General features: G+C 39.7%; 2 gene segments (V, D, J or C); both read right to left on the reverse strand.

Moving 5' to 3' along the window:
• LOC116867075 overlaps positions 1 to 20152 on the reverse strand; it is a 470514-nt gene that overhangs the window by 258315 nt on the left and 192047 nt on the right.
• On the reverse strand, positions 16395 to 17003 carry LOC116867086. The segment is given in 2 exon segments: positions 16395 to 16723; positions 16955 to 17003. Coding segments are annotated over 2 exon segments (363 nt in total).

Below are 20152 nucleotides of genomic sequence, written 5' to 3' on the forward strand. Positions count from 1 at the left end.
CAGACGCTTTAACCCACTGAGCCACCCAGGCGCCCCGGGACTAGTCCTTTCTGCACTGCCTAAGTCTGTCCATTCTGAGAGGTCAGGGACAGGTGTGGGGAAGGCCTCAAGAGGGAGATGACAAACTTGCCGCTTATTTGACAGGTTGTTGCTCTAATAATTAGCTGGAAAAATGAGAGATCTGAGGGTATTTGTACCCTGGGTTTATAAGCTACATATATGCATAATGTTTCCATTAAATAGCATGAGGTCTGCTTTTTCCAATTAGCCTTTTTCTTTTCTTTAAGGTCCTCTAATAAGGATCTCTTCACACATTGGGCTAAATAAATATCTGAATCACATGGCTATTACCTTACGACTGTAGTCAGTACTTTGGGAGGAAAAAGTAGGGAAGGACCTTCTTATAGAAGATTCTTTTATTTAAAAAAAAAGGAAGATTCTTTTATAAAGCATTTATTTATTTTCCCCATCTACTGGTAAATACTATATGTTAAGTTTATATCTAAAACAAATAATGGGTCCATGTTTCATAGGAATTATATGTGACAGTTGCATAATGTGAAATCATTCTGTGTGGAAGGCTGGCGCATTTTGACTATGAGGTGGTAAAGGATGAAACTTCATTTCTCAAAAAAGACAACTTTAGGATTTTTTCCTCCCCATTTTCTTTTCAAGAAAATTTTCACAGTAAAGAAATAGAGAAAACCACCTTGCAGGTGAGAATTCCCTTGCAGGAAGAGATAGAGAGACCATTAAATAAGCCTCTTAACTGTGGTCCTTGCAGCAGGGGTGGCCAGAACTGCAGCTCAGGTTTGGGTACAGACTGAAAACGTCAGGGACACCAAACATCCATGACACCAAAGTAGGTGGCAGAGAGGCCACTTGGGAGGCCGAGGCATGCAGAGTGCTGCCATGGGCTTTGGTATTAAGAGGAGCTGGAAATCATCCGCCTGCTTCACTGCTCTTTTTGATACCAATAAAAACAGATTCCAGGCTCTTCTCCAGATCTTGTCTTCTCCAGATCTCCTGCAGTCTGTCTAAAGTAGCGCTCGAGTAATTGCACCCAGATGGTACCGACTTTTCCCTCCTGAATGTTCAGGGACAGAAGCTTTGTTTTGATTTCATCTCTGCATTTAACCCTATCCAAAGAGAACATTTCAGGAAGAGGAGTGTAATTATCCCTATGATCCAGTTCTTCCCCAAGCAAACCTTGGATGAGTCACACTGAACCTTGTCTCCAACCATGAACGTTGTAAGACAATTCCATTAACCCCATGGTTCTCTCTCCAGCAAACCCTCAGTTCACAGTCTAGATGAAGCCAAAGAGTCACTACTAATAGCGTTTTTTTTTCTTCCTGTCCAGTTCACTGAACACTCAGATGTAAGTGCCTTGAAAGTTAGCTAGGGATCTCCACATATGGTAGTTTTTTCTCTCTCCATGGAAGCACCATTTCAGCAGATGTTCCAACCACTTACAATCACCTCATGCAATTCACTCAGTTCTCCCTTTAAAAAAATACTTTAAAAAAATACTTTCTTCCTTTAAAAAAATACTTTGGGTATTGGGGAGGGCACGTATTGCATGGAGCTCTGGCTGTGATGCATAAACAATGGATCTTGGAACACTGAAAAAAATAAAATAAAATCAAGATGTTAAAAAATAAAAATTAAAAAATACTTTGGACAGAAGTTGACGTGTGTATGTGTGTGTGTGTGTGTGTGTGTGTGTGTGTGTGTTGATACATGCGTGCTTGCATATGGAACAGTGTCCTTTTCAGGATGCTAAGAGAAATTACTGAAAAATTAACCCATGGAATTATTGTGTACACAAGTAGAATTTGCCTTTTGTAAGCCAGCAAGGTGTTTCTTGAAATTTCTTAGCAAATTAATCTTTAAAAATCTGGTTGATTTAGTCAAATGACAGAAATGTAACACCAGTAAGCTTAGGCTTGTGTAACCTTGGCATGTGCAGAGGTACATATGGGCTTCGTGGGTCCAAGTTGTCAGGGAACTGAATCCTGCAAGGATTCCTCTTTCATTCCACTGCTTTCTGTATTTTAGCTTTATTCACCAGGACCACACTGCAAACATTCTCTAGCTAGAGTTCATCTTCCAGCATAGCCACTAAGGAAGGACTGAGATCCCACGTTCCCTTCCCAAATTAAAAAAAATTTAGGGTGACGTTTTGCTTACATTAGTCTGAGTCAGCTTTTCCTCCAGGGGGTCAGTTTGTGACTGCAGTAAAGTGTATGGTGATGTGTTTGTTTCAACTGGATCATGTGGCCACCTCTGGGTCATTGGGAGGGGGTGTCTCCGGTGGCTATCAGTAAGATGGCAGCCTCCATTCAAAACCACATGGTTAGAGTTTATCCTTTACTGGGAGTTACTGTTTTTTTTTTTTTTTTTTTTTCTTTGAGAGAATTGGATATCTCTTGAAGAAACATGAATGGGGGAGGCAGTGTTGTCAACAGCACAGCAATTTACCTCTCTGTTAGTCTGGGTCATCTGAAAAGCAGCCATTGGTGCAAGATTAAATATGCAAGGATTTTATTAAATTCCTTTATGTAGGCTGGAGTCTCAGGAAGGGACATGGGGACATGTGCTTGCCTGACATCCTTCCTCCTTCGATTTCATTTCTTATTTCTCCCCTATTCTCCATCCTCCAGGATTAGAATGGAGTTTGCTTTTCCCACTCTTCTTGATCATATCTTCTTTCTGAAATGTTAGTTGTGGTGAACAGGGGACATTGTGCTATTGACCATCACAGGACTTCTTCATAAACGAGTACTTTCAAGATCAGGAGATATATCTGACTTTACTTCCTGTAATAATGTGAGATGGTAGAATGTCTGCCTGAAGAGATGAGGAAGTAAATTGGGAGTTACCGTTCTAAATGAACAAAAGAGTAGATGTCCACCACCACAGTGTTGTCTCAACTGTATGGACTATTGTGGGTGGGGGTGGAGATTGGGAAGGTGGGAAGGTTTCATTTCTTTAGGACTCCCCTAAATGTGATTGGCTACTTCTGATGAACTGGGTTAGTTTCTGAATTATTTTGCCCTTCTAGGAGCAGTGTATATCTTTTGACTCACATTAACTCTTGGAGAACACCATCACAGCCTCTTCAAGTCCTCAAATACCTCTTACACAAGTTGTGGAAAAAAGACAACATATGATAATAATAATAATTAATATGTATCAAGTTGCACTATACTCCAAGCACTGTGGTAAATGAATGAACAATCTCACTTACTCCTCAGAACATATATTTTACAGAGGAAGAAAGCGGGATTTAGAGGGGATGAATGTTAAGATTGAGATCATGCAGCTGGTGTGGTGATGGAGTGGGATTCCAACCCAATTGTCTAACTACTGAGCTAAGGCCTCATCTTGTGCTTTTCTGTGTAACAGGTTTCTGTTTAGGATTTGGGGGCAATGATTTTTCATTCATTAACTTCATGGCAGTCATGAAGTCCCATGCCAGCTTCATGCATATACTTCCTCTATCTTTAAAAATCCTAAACTCAATCCTCTACTGTCTCAGTCAAGCTCCCACTGAAATCCCCTCCCGTGCATGAACTCTCCATAACTGATAGAACCATTCAATCACATTATAGTCAAAGGTGTATACCAAGCAACCACCAAGGGTCAGGTAATGTGATAAATGATGGGATGGGAGTTTTAAATAATTTCACAGGATCTAGTCTTGGTCTGAATGGAGTTGTAAGTGAAGAAGATTAAAATAACATGCATGGAACAAAAGTTAAAAGTGAAAGGGATGAATTTTTTGTGTGTGGGGGAGGTGAGAATGGGGGAATATAGGCTATATAAATTCAGAAAAAAGAGAAAGATTACAGAAGGCTGCAGGAATTTGGTGCAGCCATTTTGGAGGAGTTGAGAATCGAAACTATATAATGTTTGACACACACACAGAGAGAGGCATTGCAGGGAATGTAGGGAGGTGGGGTGAGGAGGATGAGTTTGTGAAAAAGTGACAAGAATGGTCTGACTAACAGAAAACAGAGGCTGGGAAGTAGTCTCTGGGAATGAGGTTGGATTGGTACAATGAGGAACGGATGATGGAGGCCATTGAAAGCTAGTCAAAGGAGCTTATATTTGTGTGAAAAATAGGAACTATTATGAGATTTTTGAATAGTGAAGTGATATAACAAGAAGGGTGTGGCAGTGGTACAGAGAGAGTTGGCAGGATGGGGCAAAGGGTGAGGAAGACCAATAATGGGGAATATGCCTTTCAGCTTGGCAGGAGGAATTATATGTGTAGTAATTGTATGCTGAGTGTGTAGGGAATGTTGAAGAGACAGATTTCAGGAGTTTTTTCCTTATGATTCAATGCAGACTTTGGAATTATAAAATAATATAAATTTTTATAAAGAAGTTCAAATGAAAAAGTTACATGTTTCTAAAAATTATCCATTTCATTGATATCTATTTACATAAGATACTGATGATTTTAAAAATTCCTTCCTGAGATGGTGGTGTATCACCTTTCTCATTCTTAATGTGTATTTGTGTTTTCTCTCTTTTTTTTTTTTAACAGATTTTCTTGAAATTTTGGCTTAATTAATTATAATTTTTGTTTTGCTTTTCAATTACTTCCTACTTTTATTATTAGACTTTTCCCGTCTTCATTTTGGCTTATTTTGCTTATTATCTTTTTAAAAATTTCTTGAATTGAAGACTTGGCTCCATTATTTGACTGTTTATTTATAAATGTATTCAAGGCTGCACATTTTCTTATGGGTTTTGCTTTGAACAAATCCACAGATTTTTATATGTAGTGTTATCATTAGTGTTAATTTTTAATGACCTGCAGCTTTAACTTTTAGTTCTTTGAACTGGAAATTATTTAGAATACTATAACTGGTTAATTCCCTTCCCAGTCATTTATTGACTATCCTTTAATTATTAATTTCTAGCTTTATTGCATTGTGTTCAGAGGATGTAGTTTTTATGAATCTTTCCTATTGCTTCTTTGAGTCATAATACATGCTCATGGTTTGGTAAATTTTATATATATATATATATATATATATATGTAACACACAAGGTTATTTTTCATCTCCCTCTTTCTCTTTCTCTCTCTGAGAAATAGATGTTAAAATATCCCCTACTTAGCATATTGTCAAATTATTCTTATATTTCCAACAAATTTTGTTTTATCATTTTCTGATGCAGTCTTGTTTTTGAATGAAAGTGAACTCATTCATGAGTTCATCCATCCATTTATGAACTCAACAAATCACTATTAAGAATCTTCTGGATCCCAAGTGGAGCTCTTAGGCTACGACAATGAGCAAGACAGACTCCATCCCTGATCCGTGGAATGTGCAGCCTCCTAGAGAAGGTGACATGACCAAACTGGGTGATTGCCACTAAGCCTGGAGGATGTGTGACAGGAAAAGTACAGTGAGCTGCAGGAGGTTCAGTAGGTGATTATACCTGAATCAGGAGGCTAGGAAGGACCTCCTTGAAGAAGTAACATTTAAGTCAAAATAGGCATATTTTAGGATCTGAAAGCAGATAGCATCAGTCATGGTTCTAGCAGGAAACTCATATATGCAAAAATTGCAAAATGTAAGTAGAGTTTAATGAGGCACTAGTTATAAAAGTATAAGTAGGCTATAGGAAACATATAAGGGATAGTGCTGTAATCTGGGATGAGGATCAGTCAAGGCCTTAAATGGAACCGAGAGAGTGATTCCTGGAATCTGGAGCTAGAGCGGCTGTTTGGACAGACTGTCTTAAAGAGCTGATCTCATGATAGAGGGTCAATGCCAGCCCATGTCAATCTCACAGAGAAGATGCTGGGTGACTAGATATCCTGACCTTATGCTCCCCTTCTCCCTTCTCTCTGCAGGTGCTCCCCTTGCGCCCAAACCAACTAAAGAGCCCATTGATACAGTCCCTAGAGGTCAGCCAGCTGGGAAGCAGAGCAGGGTGCAGAAGGATGGAGAGAGGACCTGGAAGGGTGAACAGGAGATATGAAACACACAATCCAGTGCAGGGGAAGCTGAGAGGAGGGAGATGAGGCCAGAGAAGGAAGCCCAGAGCAAAGAAGATTTGTGAGCCTTGGTGATGATTTTAGATTTTGTCCTGCAGGAAATGGGCAGTCATTAGTTAATTTTTAGCAGGAGTGAAATGATCACATTTGCATATTTATATGGTAACTGGCTATAGTGAAGAAAATACATTGGAGGGAGTGATGATTTCCTTCACTGTGATGGGGACTCTGGAGGATGAGGACCTATACTGGTGAGATCATGAGCTCAGTTTTGGGCCTGTTGAAACTGAAGCATCTAGGGTCTTGGTTACAGACACCAATTTGTCAGTATAGACCAGTCAACCAGGTGCTTGGGGTTTAGGAGTTGATGAGATGGCTTAGAATCTGTGTATAGTGTAAGGCCTGAACATTCTCCCTTCCAGGTTCTTTAGTGGTCTAATCATTAAATTGATATAAGACAGATTAACAGGAGAAAGGCAAATTTAATTCAGTGTGTATGGGACCCTCAAAGACTGGAGACTCAAGGGCAAGGTGAGTAGTTGAGGCTTACGTACCATTCTCAGCTAAAGAGATAAGGGTACAGAGCTTTAACAGGGAGAAGGGGCAGGCATTCACAGGATGATACAAAGAGCAGATACATGGAAATTGGGTGTTTGCCCTGCCAGAGAAATAGGTTCTTCAAATAAAAAGTTGTCTCTGGTAATTCCTCTCCTGTGCCAGGCCCCCATCTAAATTCTTTTAGGTAGTTTAAGGGAGAAGGTGAAAGTTTTTCTTAAGTCTGTTGCATCTTGATTGACTTGCACTCAAAATAATCCACATGCTAAAGTGGCACATTTTGAGCTGACATATTTTCTCCCCTTTAGAAGTGGGATTAGGAACCCCACAAGTCAAGTAGTTGCTAGAGAATGTAGAGCCTTCAAAGGAAGAAGAAAGTAGGGATGGCTAGGAAGGTCAGAGAAAAACCTGGAGAATTTTGAGAAATCATACTTTGGAATTATTAAATGACCAATGTACTCCTAGCATGTCCTAGTTATCAGGGTGGGCTTTGTATTCAGGATATCAAGTTAACATTAGTGAGGTCATTTCAAGTAAGAGAGGACTTCATGTTGACATTTGATAGACTTTCTTCATCTTCAAGAGTAACTCTGGCCTAGAATTCTGAAACCCTTTGAGGAAGATATGAATTTGAGTTTTCTTCTTGCAAAAGATCTCTATGTCTGCATTCTGCTTTTGTGAAGCTGGTGTTCAAAGCCAGAATGTGCCACATGGTTGTGGAGAAAGGTATATGTAATATATGTATAGTCTATGGGATTTCACATTCTTACTATAATGAATTATCTACTTTTGTTGAACTTCATTGCTAAATTCAGACTACTAAAAAATAATTAGGAATGTTTCAAGACACTTGGTCCATTAGACTTCCTCTGACAAAGAAATCTTTAAATGTCAGGATATCAAATTAAATCTAAAAAAAAAAAAAAAGGCCAGCTACCTTCTCATCTGACCTAGATGTACATGGAACCAAGACTTTATAGTTTAGGTATTAGGAAGTAATTATCTGATTCAGAACCAGAATGCCCTTAAATGTCCTAAAAAATAAAGAGTGAGCTTGTGTCTAAGTTTTAATAAAGTTTTTTGGTGAGAGAACATTCATAATAAAAGTAGCTGAATCCATGAGTGCTTATAGAAAGAAAGATAAAAATGTACAGACAGCAAAATAAAGTATTGGTAGAGTTGATAGAACAATTTGAGGTTAATTTTTCTTCCAGGCTATGAACTCAAAAACCTCTTCTATTTCTGTGGGTTAACCTCCAATACACAGGAGTATAAACCATATGAGCCTTTCTCAGTTATGGATTGCTAGGTAAATACGCTGTGACAACAAAGTTCTGTTCCCTGGTAGTATCAGGTGAGTTCTTACTGGAAAATCCTCTTGCATGATAGAGAAAGAGAAATCTAGCTATCATCATTTTTTCCATCCAAGAGGGGACAACTTCCTCTTCCACAACGTTATTAATGAATGACCATGACATTTAAAACTGCTTTTCTCAAGATAAAGATCCATGTGTGTTTTGTTTTGAGGAGACAAATTATGCTCAGAGACTGATTTGCCTTTGCCAGCAATGTATTTAATACAGGTCTGCTGTGGAATTTCACAAGCCAATAGCAGGCAGGATAATATTTTTTAATAAGCCAATAAATAAAATACTCCAAACCAAGATGGATTAATCACACTATTATTCCAGACAAGGGGAGATGAAAGGAACAAACTCCCTATTTAGTTAAATGTACCTTTATAGGAGTTGGTACTTGGGAGAGGTGTCTTAGCCAGCCAAGAGCTGGTGCCCAGCTGCAAGCTCCAAAGTAAAAGTCCCCTGTTGCTACAGCATGTTGCTAGGGAACGACGGAGTTGATGCTGAGGGTCAAGATGATCTTCATGAATCCACTGTATGGCTTTCCCCACTGCTGGTGGAAGAGTCTTTATCTTGGCAGAAGCTAATTATCCCAAGCTTTTCAGAGACCTTTTTAGAACAGTAGAATCTCCTTGCCCAGACTGAAGACTCTCAGAGACTCCTCACAAGGTCCTGGTAATTATATATATGTTTTTAAAGATTCTATTTGTTATTTATTTGAGAGAGAGAAAGAGAGAATGAGCAGGCAGAGGGAGAGGGAGAAGCAGACTCCCCACTGAGCAAGGAACCCAATGTGCAGCTGGATCCCAGGACCCTGAGATTACGACCTGTCATGACTGCATCATAAACATAAACATCACTTCACTTAAGTCATGAACAAATGGATTTGAAATCATATCAAACAGTGTCAGTGTACAGAATGACCTGTGTCATGCAAGAGCTCAGTCCCCGTTGTTTTCCGACTCATCAGTAGCTATTCTTCCAATGCACAAATGCCAAAGAGATTTTAGGAAATTTATCAGGTTTATTGAAATTGGAGACACTTTCCTTTAAATTTCCTGTGGATTTTCCTCAAACCTCATTGCTGAAAGAACTCTTACCGAGAATGAGTCAGTAATATTGAGAGCAGTCTAATGCAGTGATTTTTAAACTAAAGAACAGAGATGTATTTTGAGGGAATCAACTTCTAGATCCTCAACTTCTCTATGTGTCCTTTCCTAAAAACGATGTGCCTGAGAACTTGACTGTGACTCTTATTTCACAAGTGTGCTTCTCCAACTCTACACAAGAAGGAATCTTTCTTTGCAGTGTTATTGTTCAGTTTGAGAACCTCAGGGTCATTAAGGAAGGAGTACTTCTTTTTATGTGTGTAAAGGAAAGCTCCTGCAAATAATTACAGATCCCTGTCATTTTTTAAAGAAATGCATTTCCAAAGAAGCTTTGTCCTTTATCTTCAAAATCTTTTTAAAATTGTAGTATATTCAAATAGTTTTCATCAAATGTGCATTATTAACTGTTCTATTTACAATTCAACCCAGAAAAAAAAGAACAATTAGAGAATTATGGTCTAATGCTATTGTCTATGCTTAGAGCATTAAATTAAAAAAAATCAATCTCATACATGTTTTTGTTGCAGAAATTTTGAGTTTACAAAAGACTTAATGAAAAATATGTTATATTCAATCTGTAGAAGTTGAATGGAAATATGATTTTGAGGAAAGAAAGGAGCAAAATAAAATCTTCAATAGTTAACAAAGAGTTTGTTCATAAATTTTAATTGGATGTTTATGGGTAGCCAATCACCTCATATTAAGATTTCATTGCATATATTTAAAAGCTATTACATAATTTTATTTGAAAATGTCAATATTTATAATACAGGGAAATTCATGACCTCTAAGGCTATTTAAACATTTAAAGTAATGATAAGATACTTTAGAAGTTATCTTAAAAATGTGTGGTCACATAGTTTGGCTGCCATTAGTCTAATGTGCTGGTTGGCCTACAAGCAAGAACATGCTTTGATGGCATGCAGAATTATTATCAATGGATATTGATGTAAGAAAGACGTTATGAAGCCAATGGTCGAGAAGGAGTTCTTGAGACATCTTTGGTGCAAAAAGGTGATTTTATTAAAGCACAGGTCAGGACCTGTAGGCAGAAAGAGCTGTACCAGGGTCATTAGGAGTGGCCCATTATATACTTTTAAGTTGGGAGGCGTAAGTCTCTAAGGAATTTGGAAGAAAGGTTTCCAAGACCTTGAGGGAGCTAGCTATTGTTAGCAAAAGGTGATTTATTACTGTCTAATAAAACCTAGTCATGGGACCCTTCAGATATGTATCAGTGGGTCGTATGCTGGGGGCTGGGTGGTTATTGCCAGTAGGTATCTTACAGGATCCTGGGGTAGGGGTTCGGGCTAGGAGAGTCTTTTGCCCTTAGCAAAGTATTAACATCGAGGCACTTGAGTCCCCAGAGGAATGTCACTCTGCCTATTTCAAGGACTTGTCAGTGGGCTGTAGATAGTAAGGAAATTTAATAATTTCTTTTCTGCCTTTACTTCCCACATCAGATATGTATGTGCAATCCATTAGCCGTTCCTTAAATTTGTATCTTCTATAGACTGGTGGAAAATATAATGGAAATTCATGCAAATTCTTGAATGTTTCTCCTTAAATGTGAATCTGAACAAAATAAGACAGAACAAGGGACTTTTAGATCTGACAGCATTCATCCTTCTAAATTTGCAGACATTCTCTGCAAGAAATGATCAAGCTGTCCATCCTGAGATACTGTCTCTGCAGTATCTAAGGTTATCTGCCTCTCCTCCCCATGAACAGAAAGTGTTTCCTCCTGCCAAGAGATTGAAACTTCTGCTTACAATGACTGATTCTTGGTGTTGCAGGAATAAAGTGGCCAAAGAGAGGTGTCGACCTCAGAACAAGAACCCAAGTGCAGGGGAGAGTGCATTAAAGCTCCATATTGCTGGCTTTTGTTTACCACCAATGCACGCAACAAGAGGAAGCAAGCACACATGTAAGGAGCAAAATATCCATCAGGATTAACTACTGCAATATCCACACCTAAAGGTTCTACTCTGGCCAGGTTCTTAAGCAAAGACTAAGATTAATATAGGCACCTATTATATTGTGACTTATAATAAGAAATATATAACTGGTCTTTGTCCGCATTTTTTTTGGCACAGATCACTTAAAACTCTTGGAATTTCATTTAATGAAAGGGATAGAGGTGACTTTGGTTATTTTAATGAGGCGACTTTGGGAAAGCACCTAAGGATGGGGGCTGGTGGCAGAGGAGCCAACCACAGGATGGACCTTTCAATTCAAATGCCTGACAGAGTAGGGGTTCCCCACCAGGACTCTGTTCTAACACTATGACCGTCTCCTCTCAACCTGTGTCTATTCTGATATTCATATCAAATCCAAACAGGTTATTAGATGTTAGGCTAGACATTTTTAATATCATTCCTTGCCTGGAAGGAAACACTGATGTGGGAAATGAAGGCAGAAGAAAAATTATTAAATTTTCTTACTACTTACAGTCCACTGACAAGTCCTTGAAACAAGCAGAGTGACATTCCTCTAGGAACTCAGCTACCTCAACGTTAATACTTTGCTGAGGGCAAAAGGGAATCTTAGTTTAACATTATCTCAGCCCCCCAGGATCCTGCAAGTCTACTTTAACCTATAAAAATTCCTTTGGAAACTTCCTTTGCTTCTACCCTCCGAAGATACATGTTGGCGTCATCCCCCAAACATATGACCCACGGATACACATCTGAAGGGTCTCAGTGACTGAGTTTTTGCTAAACAGTAATAACTTGCCTTTCTTAACAATAGCTAGCCCTATCAGGATCCTGGGAACCTTGTTTCCAAAATACCTGGCAGGCTTACACTATCCTTAAACCCCTCCCAACTTGTGAGTATATTATGGGCCACTCCTGATGACCCCAGTGCAGCTCTTTCTGCCCACGGTCCTGACCTGTGCTTTAATAAAACCACCTTTTTGCACCAAAGATGTCTCAAGAATTCTTTCTTGACCATTGGCTTTGCGCCCTAACATCTTTCCTACATCAAACACAATATATACAATATCATTCTAGAACAAAGAGTCTACTAGGTGAGAGAAAGCCGATGCAGGCTAATGAAGACACACGAAGAGAGGAATCTTAAGGTTTGAATTAAGGGTATTGAGATAGGGAGACTATTCTGGAATACCTCGGTGAGGCCAATGTACTCACGAGGGTCTTTGTAAATGGGAAGCTGGAGCATCAAGACAGAAAAGGAGATGTGGTGGAAGCAGAGGTCAAAATGACATGACTGCTGGGTTTGAAGACAGAAAAAAACCATGAGCCAGGAGTGTGCCAGCCTCTGGAGGTCAGAATAGACTCAAGGTTTCACCTCCCCTCCTACACCCCATCCCAAGACTCCAGAAGGAATGCAGCCTTACCAACACCTTGATTTTAGCTCAGTGTAACTTCTGACTTTCAGAAAGTAAGATAATAAATTTCTATTGTTTAAGCCACTAAATGTGTGGTTATTTGTTTCAGCAACAATAGGAAATGAACAAGTTATGAGTCTGAGGCTGCTGGTGGTCATTTCTGCCATCAGCTGGCCAGCACTTACTTCTGAATAAAGCCAAAGTAAAGAAGAGCTTAGTGAGAGGCAAGTTCTGGGTAGTATCATTTGAGTACTGGGATCCAGACTTCTTGAAGCCTGGGTTTTTCAATTTTTTTAGTCAACAAATTTTTTGTTTTTTGCTTCCACTTCTTTGACTTGACTCTTTCTTACTTGTATACAGTTTTATGTACAAATATTCTTCTTTACTGTCTCAATTTTACTTATAATAGACCTGGTTTGGTAACAATAAACAGATGTTCACCTGCAGAAGTTAATGATTGAGTAAACTAAAGTATATCCCAAAGATGTAAAATTTTATAGCCACGGAAACTCGTGCAATGGAAGAACTGTTTATTTATGTGGGAAAGTATTTAGAATATAATAGTTTTTCACTGGAGGAAAAAAATCGGAACAGAACATTCATAGGAACACCCAACAGTTCAAAAAAGTTACAAAAAAGATTTTTCTATAATAATTTGGAAAGGTTAAAAAAGTTTTTTTAATGACATTCTTCACTGAATGACACAACATGGCACTTGGAACACTTATTAACACCTGTGCTAAAAACTGTGTTTTAAACTTAAAAAGCTATTGAAAAATACCTTGAAGTTTAAAATATTGAAAATTTCCAAGCAAAATAATTATAAACTAATATTAAGGCACAAAGTCTGTATGTAGAAACACAATCGTGATAATCATGATAATACTGTTAATTCTACTTTCAACTTCACTAACAAAGATAAATGAAATCAGGCAGTATTCAATTATAACTTAGAAAAAGTGAGAGCCAGTTACAAGTGTATGCACATTATAACACTGTTATTGTGCATTTCTTTTTTTCTCATCATCTATCTATGTATCTATCAAATTAGTAAGACTGAGAGGCTGTAGCATTTGCTATTCTCTGGGAAGGCAGAGGCTCCAGTGATTAATGAGCCATACATACAGTGTGTGTGATTCTAGGCAAGTTAGCTTCTTTGAAGTTTAATTTCTTCATACAAAATAGGGTTATCAGTATTACCTACAACATAGTTTTGTTGAAACTACTAAGTGAAACAATTCATATTCTGCACCTATGGGGTGCAGGCATGTGGAATAGGGCACATAGATATGTGCAGTAAGTATCAGCTACTACTACTACTATTATTATTAATATAATATTGTCAACTACTATTCAATATTGATAGTAATATTACTATTACTAATAATAGTAATTTTCTGTATACCATATAGTCTCTGTTTCCTCTGAGTTAGCCCAGAATCAACTTTTATTTTATCCTGTTTAATGAGGAAATGAGGAAAATGCATCAATTAATTAACTTCATTTAAAAAATTTTAAAAAAATCGTATCTGTGAATTAAGTAATGTTGTAGGTACTGTTACTATTGAAATGAATAAAACAGTCTCTGATAGCTAAAGCTTGCACTTCAACGGGGGTACAGTAAAAAACACATGTAAGTCCCATAAAGTATTAGGTTTGCCCCTTTGATGTGCATCCCAAGATGACAATTAATTAATTCAACCAAGAGGAGCTCTGTGAAGGCCCTGGCAGCAACGATGGAAAAAACTTTCGGGCACCTGAGTGGTTCAGTCAGTTAAGCACCTATCTTGGGCTCAGGTCATGATCTCAGGGTCCTGGGATCGAGCCCATGTCAGGGTCCCTGCTCAGTGGAGAGTTTGCTTCTCCCTCGGCCCCTCATCCTGTTTGTGCTCTCTCTTGCTATCTCTGTCACTGTATGTCTTCTTTCTCTCAAATAAATAAATGAAATCTTAAAAAAAAAAGAAGTAAACTTTGATATGAAACTTGACAATTAGCCTGAATCTGTAAGTCTTGATGACTACTTGAACCTGAGAGGGATATAGGAGAGGGTAAGCTTGAATGGCCCAGGGTTATCTGACTTGTGTGAGACATAATTCTTTCACTGAGTTTCCAGGCATGTGAGCTGGGGCTGGGTTGTTGTGTTCTGGGAGTTGAGGCTGGAAGGAATGTGATTACAGTGAGTGATCAGAGGGGATGGAATTTGGGGAGCATGGGAGGCGTGACTTGCCCTCAGGCTCCAGCATGTGAAACTAAAGGGGGGTGTTCCAGACAACTCCAAGTTGTTCGATGGGACTATGAGTGGGACCCTGAGCTATGGGGCCTTGGCCTAAAGCAGCCAGTAGAGAAGATCTCGAAGAAGACTGTGGAGAAGGCACAAGAAATCCCAAAGCTCTTCTGCATGTCACCAGTACTGTCTCCGGTTTCAGTCTCGGTACTGAGTTCTGCATGCTAGTACTGATAACTCACGGGTGACAAGGTGTTCTTGTGAATACTTGCTGTTAGTTGTTATTTAGGCTTTGGCTCCCCTTGGCATCTCCCAGCTCTAGTAACTTCCACCACTCCTTCTAAACACTCCTCCATCCTCAGCTCCAGACCCACTCAGCGGACTAAGTATTTCAGCCACATAATATCTTATCCAACTCTCTCCCACTCACTCAAGGTGGGCCGATGGAATTAAATACTCTGCAAGGGTCTTAACAATAAACACTATGTACTGAGGGAATTATGGACTTAAAAAGAAATGCTGGAATTACTTTTTCTATCCGACTGTTTTTTTTCTTTCTTTTTTTTTTTTAAAGGTTTTATTTATTCATTTGACAGAGAAAGAGAGATCACAAGTAGGCAGAGAGGTAGGCAGAGAGAGGGGGAAGCAGGCTCCCTGCTGAGCAAAGAGCCCAAGGCAGGGCTCCATCCCAAGACCCTGAGATCATGACCTGAGCCTAAGGCAGAGGCCTAACCCACGGAGCTACCCAGGTGCCCTGTTTTTTGTTTTTTGTTTTTTTTTTCTTTTGCATAAGCAAGATGGACTTCTCGCAAGGTCCAGACACCCCCCACATTTCAGGGCATTAGGGGTGGTGATTCTGGTGATTTGGGACTTGGTTCTTCTAAATGGTCCACTTCCTCCCATGTTGCCTCATTAGAAGAAGAGATAGCTTTACTAGAATTTTGCCTTTTTTCCCCTTTTTTTAAAGCATTTGCTGATGAGTGTTAACAGCATGTGAAACAAATTCTATTTGACACTTGTTTGTTTTCCTCATTTTCTTACGTTGGACCAGTGGTGCATTAAAGACGTTTAAGAAATACAGGGTGAAATTAGACTCAAGTCAGGGAGAATGGATGATAGAGCAGTTGGGAAACAATGAGATCGACATGATTTTTTTTTTTCAGTTTTGTAATTAGAAAGGAATAATGTGTTACATATGCAAAAAAATCAGATGGCCTAGGATGGGAGGTGGAGGGTGGAGAAATTCTCCAAACTCAGTGGCGGCAGGTGTTTATTGTGTGCCTGAATCCTGAGAGAGGCAAAGGAGGAAAAATAATGGAAAAAAAAAAAAAGATTCATGGGGAAATTTAATTTTGGATATGCTGCCTTTGGTATGATCAGATGTTCAGATGAATAGCAAAATGAGTAACATACACTGGGAAAAGGTTAAGGCATGATTCTAGAATGTAGCTTTGGTTCTAGCTACAAGAGTCACTGAATTGAATGTCTGACCTGTCCTATATAACACATGGGGCCATCAGGGTTAAATGAAACAAATGCACATGGAGGTACTCTGCGAACATGTAACACATTGTGTACATTCATCATTTCCATTACTATTTTGAGAACTACAGCTTACAGACATCCTTTCTGTGTTTCCTTCAGTCCTATAGAACACTATTTTTTTTCTCCAGAGAAGTCAATGATTTCCTCTGTGTTCCTGGTACCCCACACACTCCCCCTATCCCCTGCCCCACCCGTACCTCCACACCTATGCTGAGGTCTGAGGTTTCTGTAAGCCTCTTCCAACTGCTCATGTCACTGTGCCCCTAGTGATAGCACAGAAATACGTCGCAGCATCCTCTAGGCGGGAGTCTGAGATCCTGAGACCAAAGGATTTTTTTGCTTTCTGGAAGTTCACAGAGAAGCGATCCTCTGTTGCATTCTCTTGCTTATAAGATTCTTGGCGAATAATGAAACTCATCTCCCCACTGGGAGGCTGTTTGTACCAGAACAAATAATAATCAGTGTCACTAGTGTCATACGTGCAGTGCAGGGTCACAGTCTCTGTCTCCCGCAAAGACGTGTCTGGTTGAGTCTGAGTGACCGTCTGGGCTGTGCTGGATCCTGTGGGAAAGAGGAGAGGGTATCTCAAACCAGGCAGATAAGGCAGGCAGACTCACAGGCAGATCCCATCCCCCAGCCTTTTCTTGATCAAACTTCAGGCAATATCCATCAGCTTCTTTGCCCCCAATAGCCAGAATCAACGAGAGGTAAAATGCCTGTGCTCGTAATCTTTCTCCCTAATTCCCAGTCCTGTTGCGTAATAGTAAAAGCAAAAAGCTGTGTCTTCCTTACCAAGACAGGTGAAAACCACAAGTGCCCACATCAAACCAGGGCAAGCCATGCCAGCAGCTTTCTCCAGCAGGGTGAAAAAGGCTCCTGTTCTGATCTGAATCTTGAGGATTAGCTGTGCTCGGTGACCTCACTGTTCCACGACAGGAAGCGGTATGTCAGGTGGGTGGTTGGTTATGCCTTGCTCAAAGATTATCAAGGCTTTTTGTCTTTGGCTTCAGAGAATAAAAGTTTGGTTATAGCGCCACATGAAAAGAGAGGACAGAACTGTAACTTATTCTGGGATAAAAATCAAGAAGAGAAGAAGCTGCTAAATTGTTTTTGTGATGACCTAATCTAAGAGAGGTGGATGGAGTGGGTGGGGAAAAGACAGGCAAAGCTAATGTAATGACTTTGGCTTTCTCAGTCAGCTTGCTTTTTCTCTCTCTTTTCTTTTTTCAAGTCTTGAAGCCAATATCATAATGGTCTCTGGGATGCTATAACTCAGGTCTTGATTCCTCCAAACTTCCAAACAGTAATAAAGACAACAGCCATGCTCAGATGGTCTAGAGAAAACTGGAACCAGGATTTTGATAACTAACTGACTGTTATTTGCTTGAAGACTTCTCCTCCTCCTCTTTGTCTTCCTCCTTGTCTTCCTCCTCCATCTCCTCCTTCTCCTTCTTCTCCTTTAAGAATACCTGGCTTAGGGGGCCGCTCAGGGGCTCAGTCAGTTAAGCAGTTAACTCTTGGCTTCGGGTCATTATCTCAGGGTCCCGGGATGGAGCCCCACGTTGGGCCCCATGCTTAGTGGGAATCTGCTCGGGATTCTCGTTCTCCCTCTACCCCTCCCGGCTGCATTCCTGCACATACTCTCTTTCTCTGTAAAATAAATAAATTCTTAAAAAAAAAAAAAAGAATACCTCACTTAGGGAGTGTCAAGTAGCTCCACAACTCTCCAGTACTGGTGGCAAATGTTCCTGTAAGGATTTTTGTGTATGTAGTTGCGTGAACGAAGAATCAGGACAGTTGGCATACGACTTATTTGGGAACACTCCATGTTGCACACCTGACAGTGTTTCACTGCCATGTCATTTTTCCTCATGCATGCATTCTCCTATGAGGAGGCAGTTGAACAAAAATGAAAACTCACGATGCAAGGAGCCCTTCATTTGCATTAATATTCACTTCCTACTGAGTTTCTGTCATCCAATCTTAGAAAAGGCCATCTCTGTGGTCCAACTTTATGCAAACTTTTCCTCAGCATAAAAGAAGGGAGAAAAAAAAGAGAAGGCAAAAGCTGTCTTGCTGTCTAGGGAATGGTAGCCTCAACTCCCCCAACTTGTTTATTATAATTTCCACTTGGGAAATGTGGTAAACAGAAGGCATTTGGCCACAGACACCACTCTTAACCTCAGAAATCTTTTTTTTAAAGGTTTTATTTATTTATTTGAGAGAGAGAGAGAACACGGGAGGGGAGTGGGCAGAGGAAGAGTGAGCAGACTCCCCACTGAGTGGGCAGCCTGATGCAGGGCTCGATCCCAGGCCCCTGGAATCATGACCCGAGCTGAAGGCAGACGTTTAAGAGACTGAGCCACCCAGGTGCCCCCAGAAGACTTCTTACAGTACAGCCTGGTAAATTGTTGTAGATGGCCCCTTTCTTCTTCCTATTTGTTTAGTGATTAAATTTCTGCCATGCCTACCATTTTCTGGTCAGAGTCCCACAACATTGGTAAAAATGTGATTATATTTGACAATTTCTCCCTTCTTCTCTTCAGTCTTTTCAGAAAACTCTAGATGATGGACTGTCTTTTTTCTTCATGTCAGTCCCCTTAAAGCTATGAATTCACAAATGAGGATCTCAGGAGGGAATGTTTTCTACCTCTTGCCCCCATTATTGTGTACCTAATGATGTTTGGGGATCCCAAGCCAGAGGGCCTCTCTTGCTGTATTTTAGATCTTTTTCTGCACCTCTGAGCCCCACCAATCAGAATTTTGGTATCTTCTATTCATTATCCAGTCAGTCTCTAATTGCCAGAGCTGATCTGGCTGTTGAACTCTGAGGATTGAACAAGATAATGCATAAGCAAAAGCTTTCAAGTGGGCAAATATGGGGCTGGGGAGAAAGCTGCCTTTTCCTTTCTCCTCCTCTTTTTTTTTTTTTTTAATAGGTATTATGTCCAGATGATCCTTGTTTTTATTTTGGGGGTTTTTGTTTGTTTGAAATAAAAACAATGATTTGGTAGGGTCATTCAGGAAATCCATAGAAAGTGGTGAGCATAGTCGGAGTATAGAATATTAAACAGAAAGGAAGGGCAAAAAGAATAGGAGAAGAGGTTAAAAAACAAAAAGGAGTGCCCCATCTGGGGCACTGAGAAGGTCTACTGTGCTCCCTTGGGATATCAACAGTATCTGGCAACTACTGTCATTTCTCCCAAGAGTTAGCTAGTGAGACTATATGAGAGTCAGCTAGTTAGACTATAAAAAGTAAGAACTAGAAGAAAATATGTGGACATCACATGCCTACTCCCATGTTGTCATGGGTAACTTTTAAAGAGGCAGAAACTAAGGCACATCAACAATTAATGGCCCAAGTGGGAGAAGCTGCTCTAGATGTCAAGATACTCCCTCTTGCTTGGGTGGATCGTGACTGAAGAACAATGAGGGTCTCAGCCCCAATCACCTTCGACATCTCATGTTTAGTGTTCTCATGATCTCATTTCCTTATTTAAAAATACAGTGAACAAAAAACTTGTAAAAAAATTTTTTTTTTATACATTGATGTGTATCCATTATATTCATTTACAATTTTCTTTTGTCAGAGATGGTGATGGGGACTGTTTATTAGCTCCCAAGTGGTGGCCCCAGTGCAGGGATAAGGCCCAGGGCACTTGAGTGTTCTCTGAGGACCATGGGCTTCCTTCAGCGCAGAGATGGCTGAGTCTCTCGAGTGGGCATTCTGGATGTGCAGGGAGTTGTGGAGCTGGGACTAATACAGGAGGAGGCTGCTAATCATCCCTTGCCCTGTTTAACCAGAACAAAAACCAAGGTACCAGATTTATTGTAGATGCTTTCCATACTATACCCCTGGATTTAAAATACTATGCAAGTAACTATAGTAAAGATTAAAATTCTTTCCTTCTTGAATGGGTCCATTTTAGGAAGGACTTTTTTTTTCATTTGAAGGTTAATTTTCTTAAAAAGGAAATGTTGAAGAGTAGA

Source organism: Lontra canadensis, unplaced genomic scaffold, assembly GCF_010015895.1.
Source record: "Lontra canadensis isolate GAN:19392208 unplaced genomic scaffold, GSC_riverotter_1.0 scaffold12, whole genome shotgun sequence".
Classification (NCBI taxonomy): domain Eukaryota; kingdom Metazoa; phylum Chordata; class Mammalia; order Carnivora; family Mustelidae; genus Lontra; species Lontra canadensis.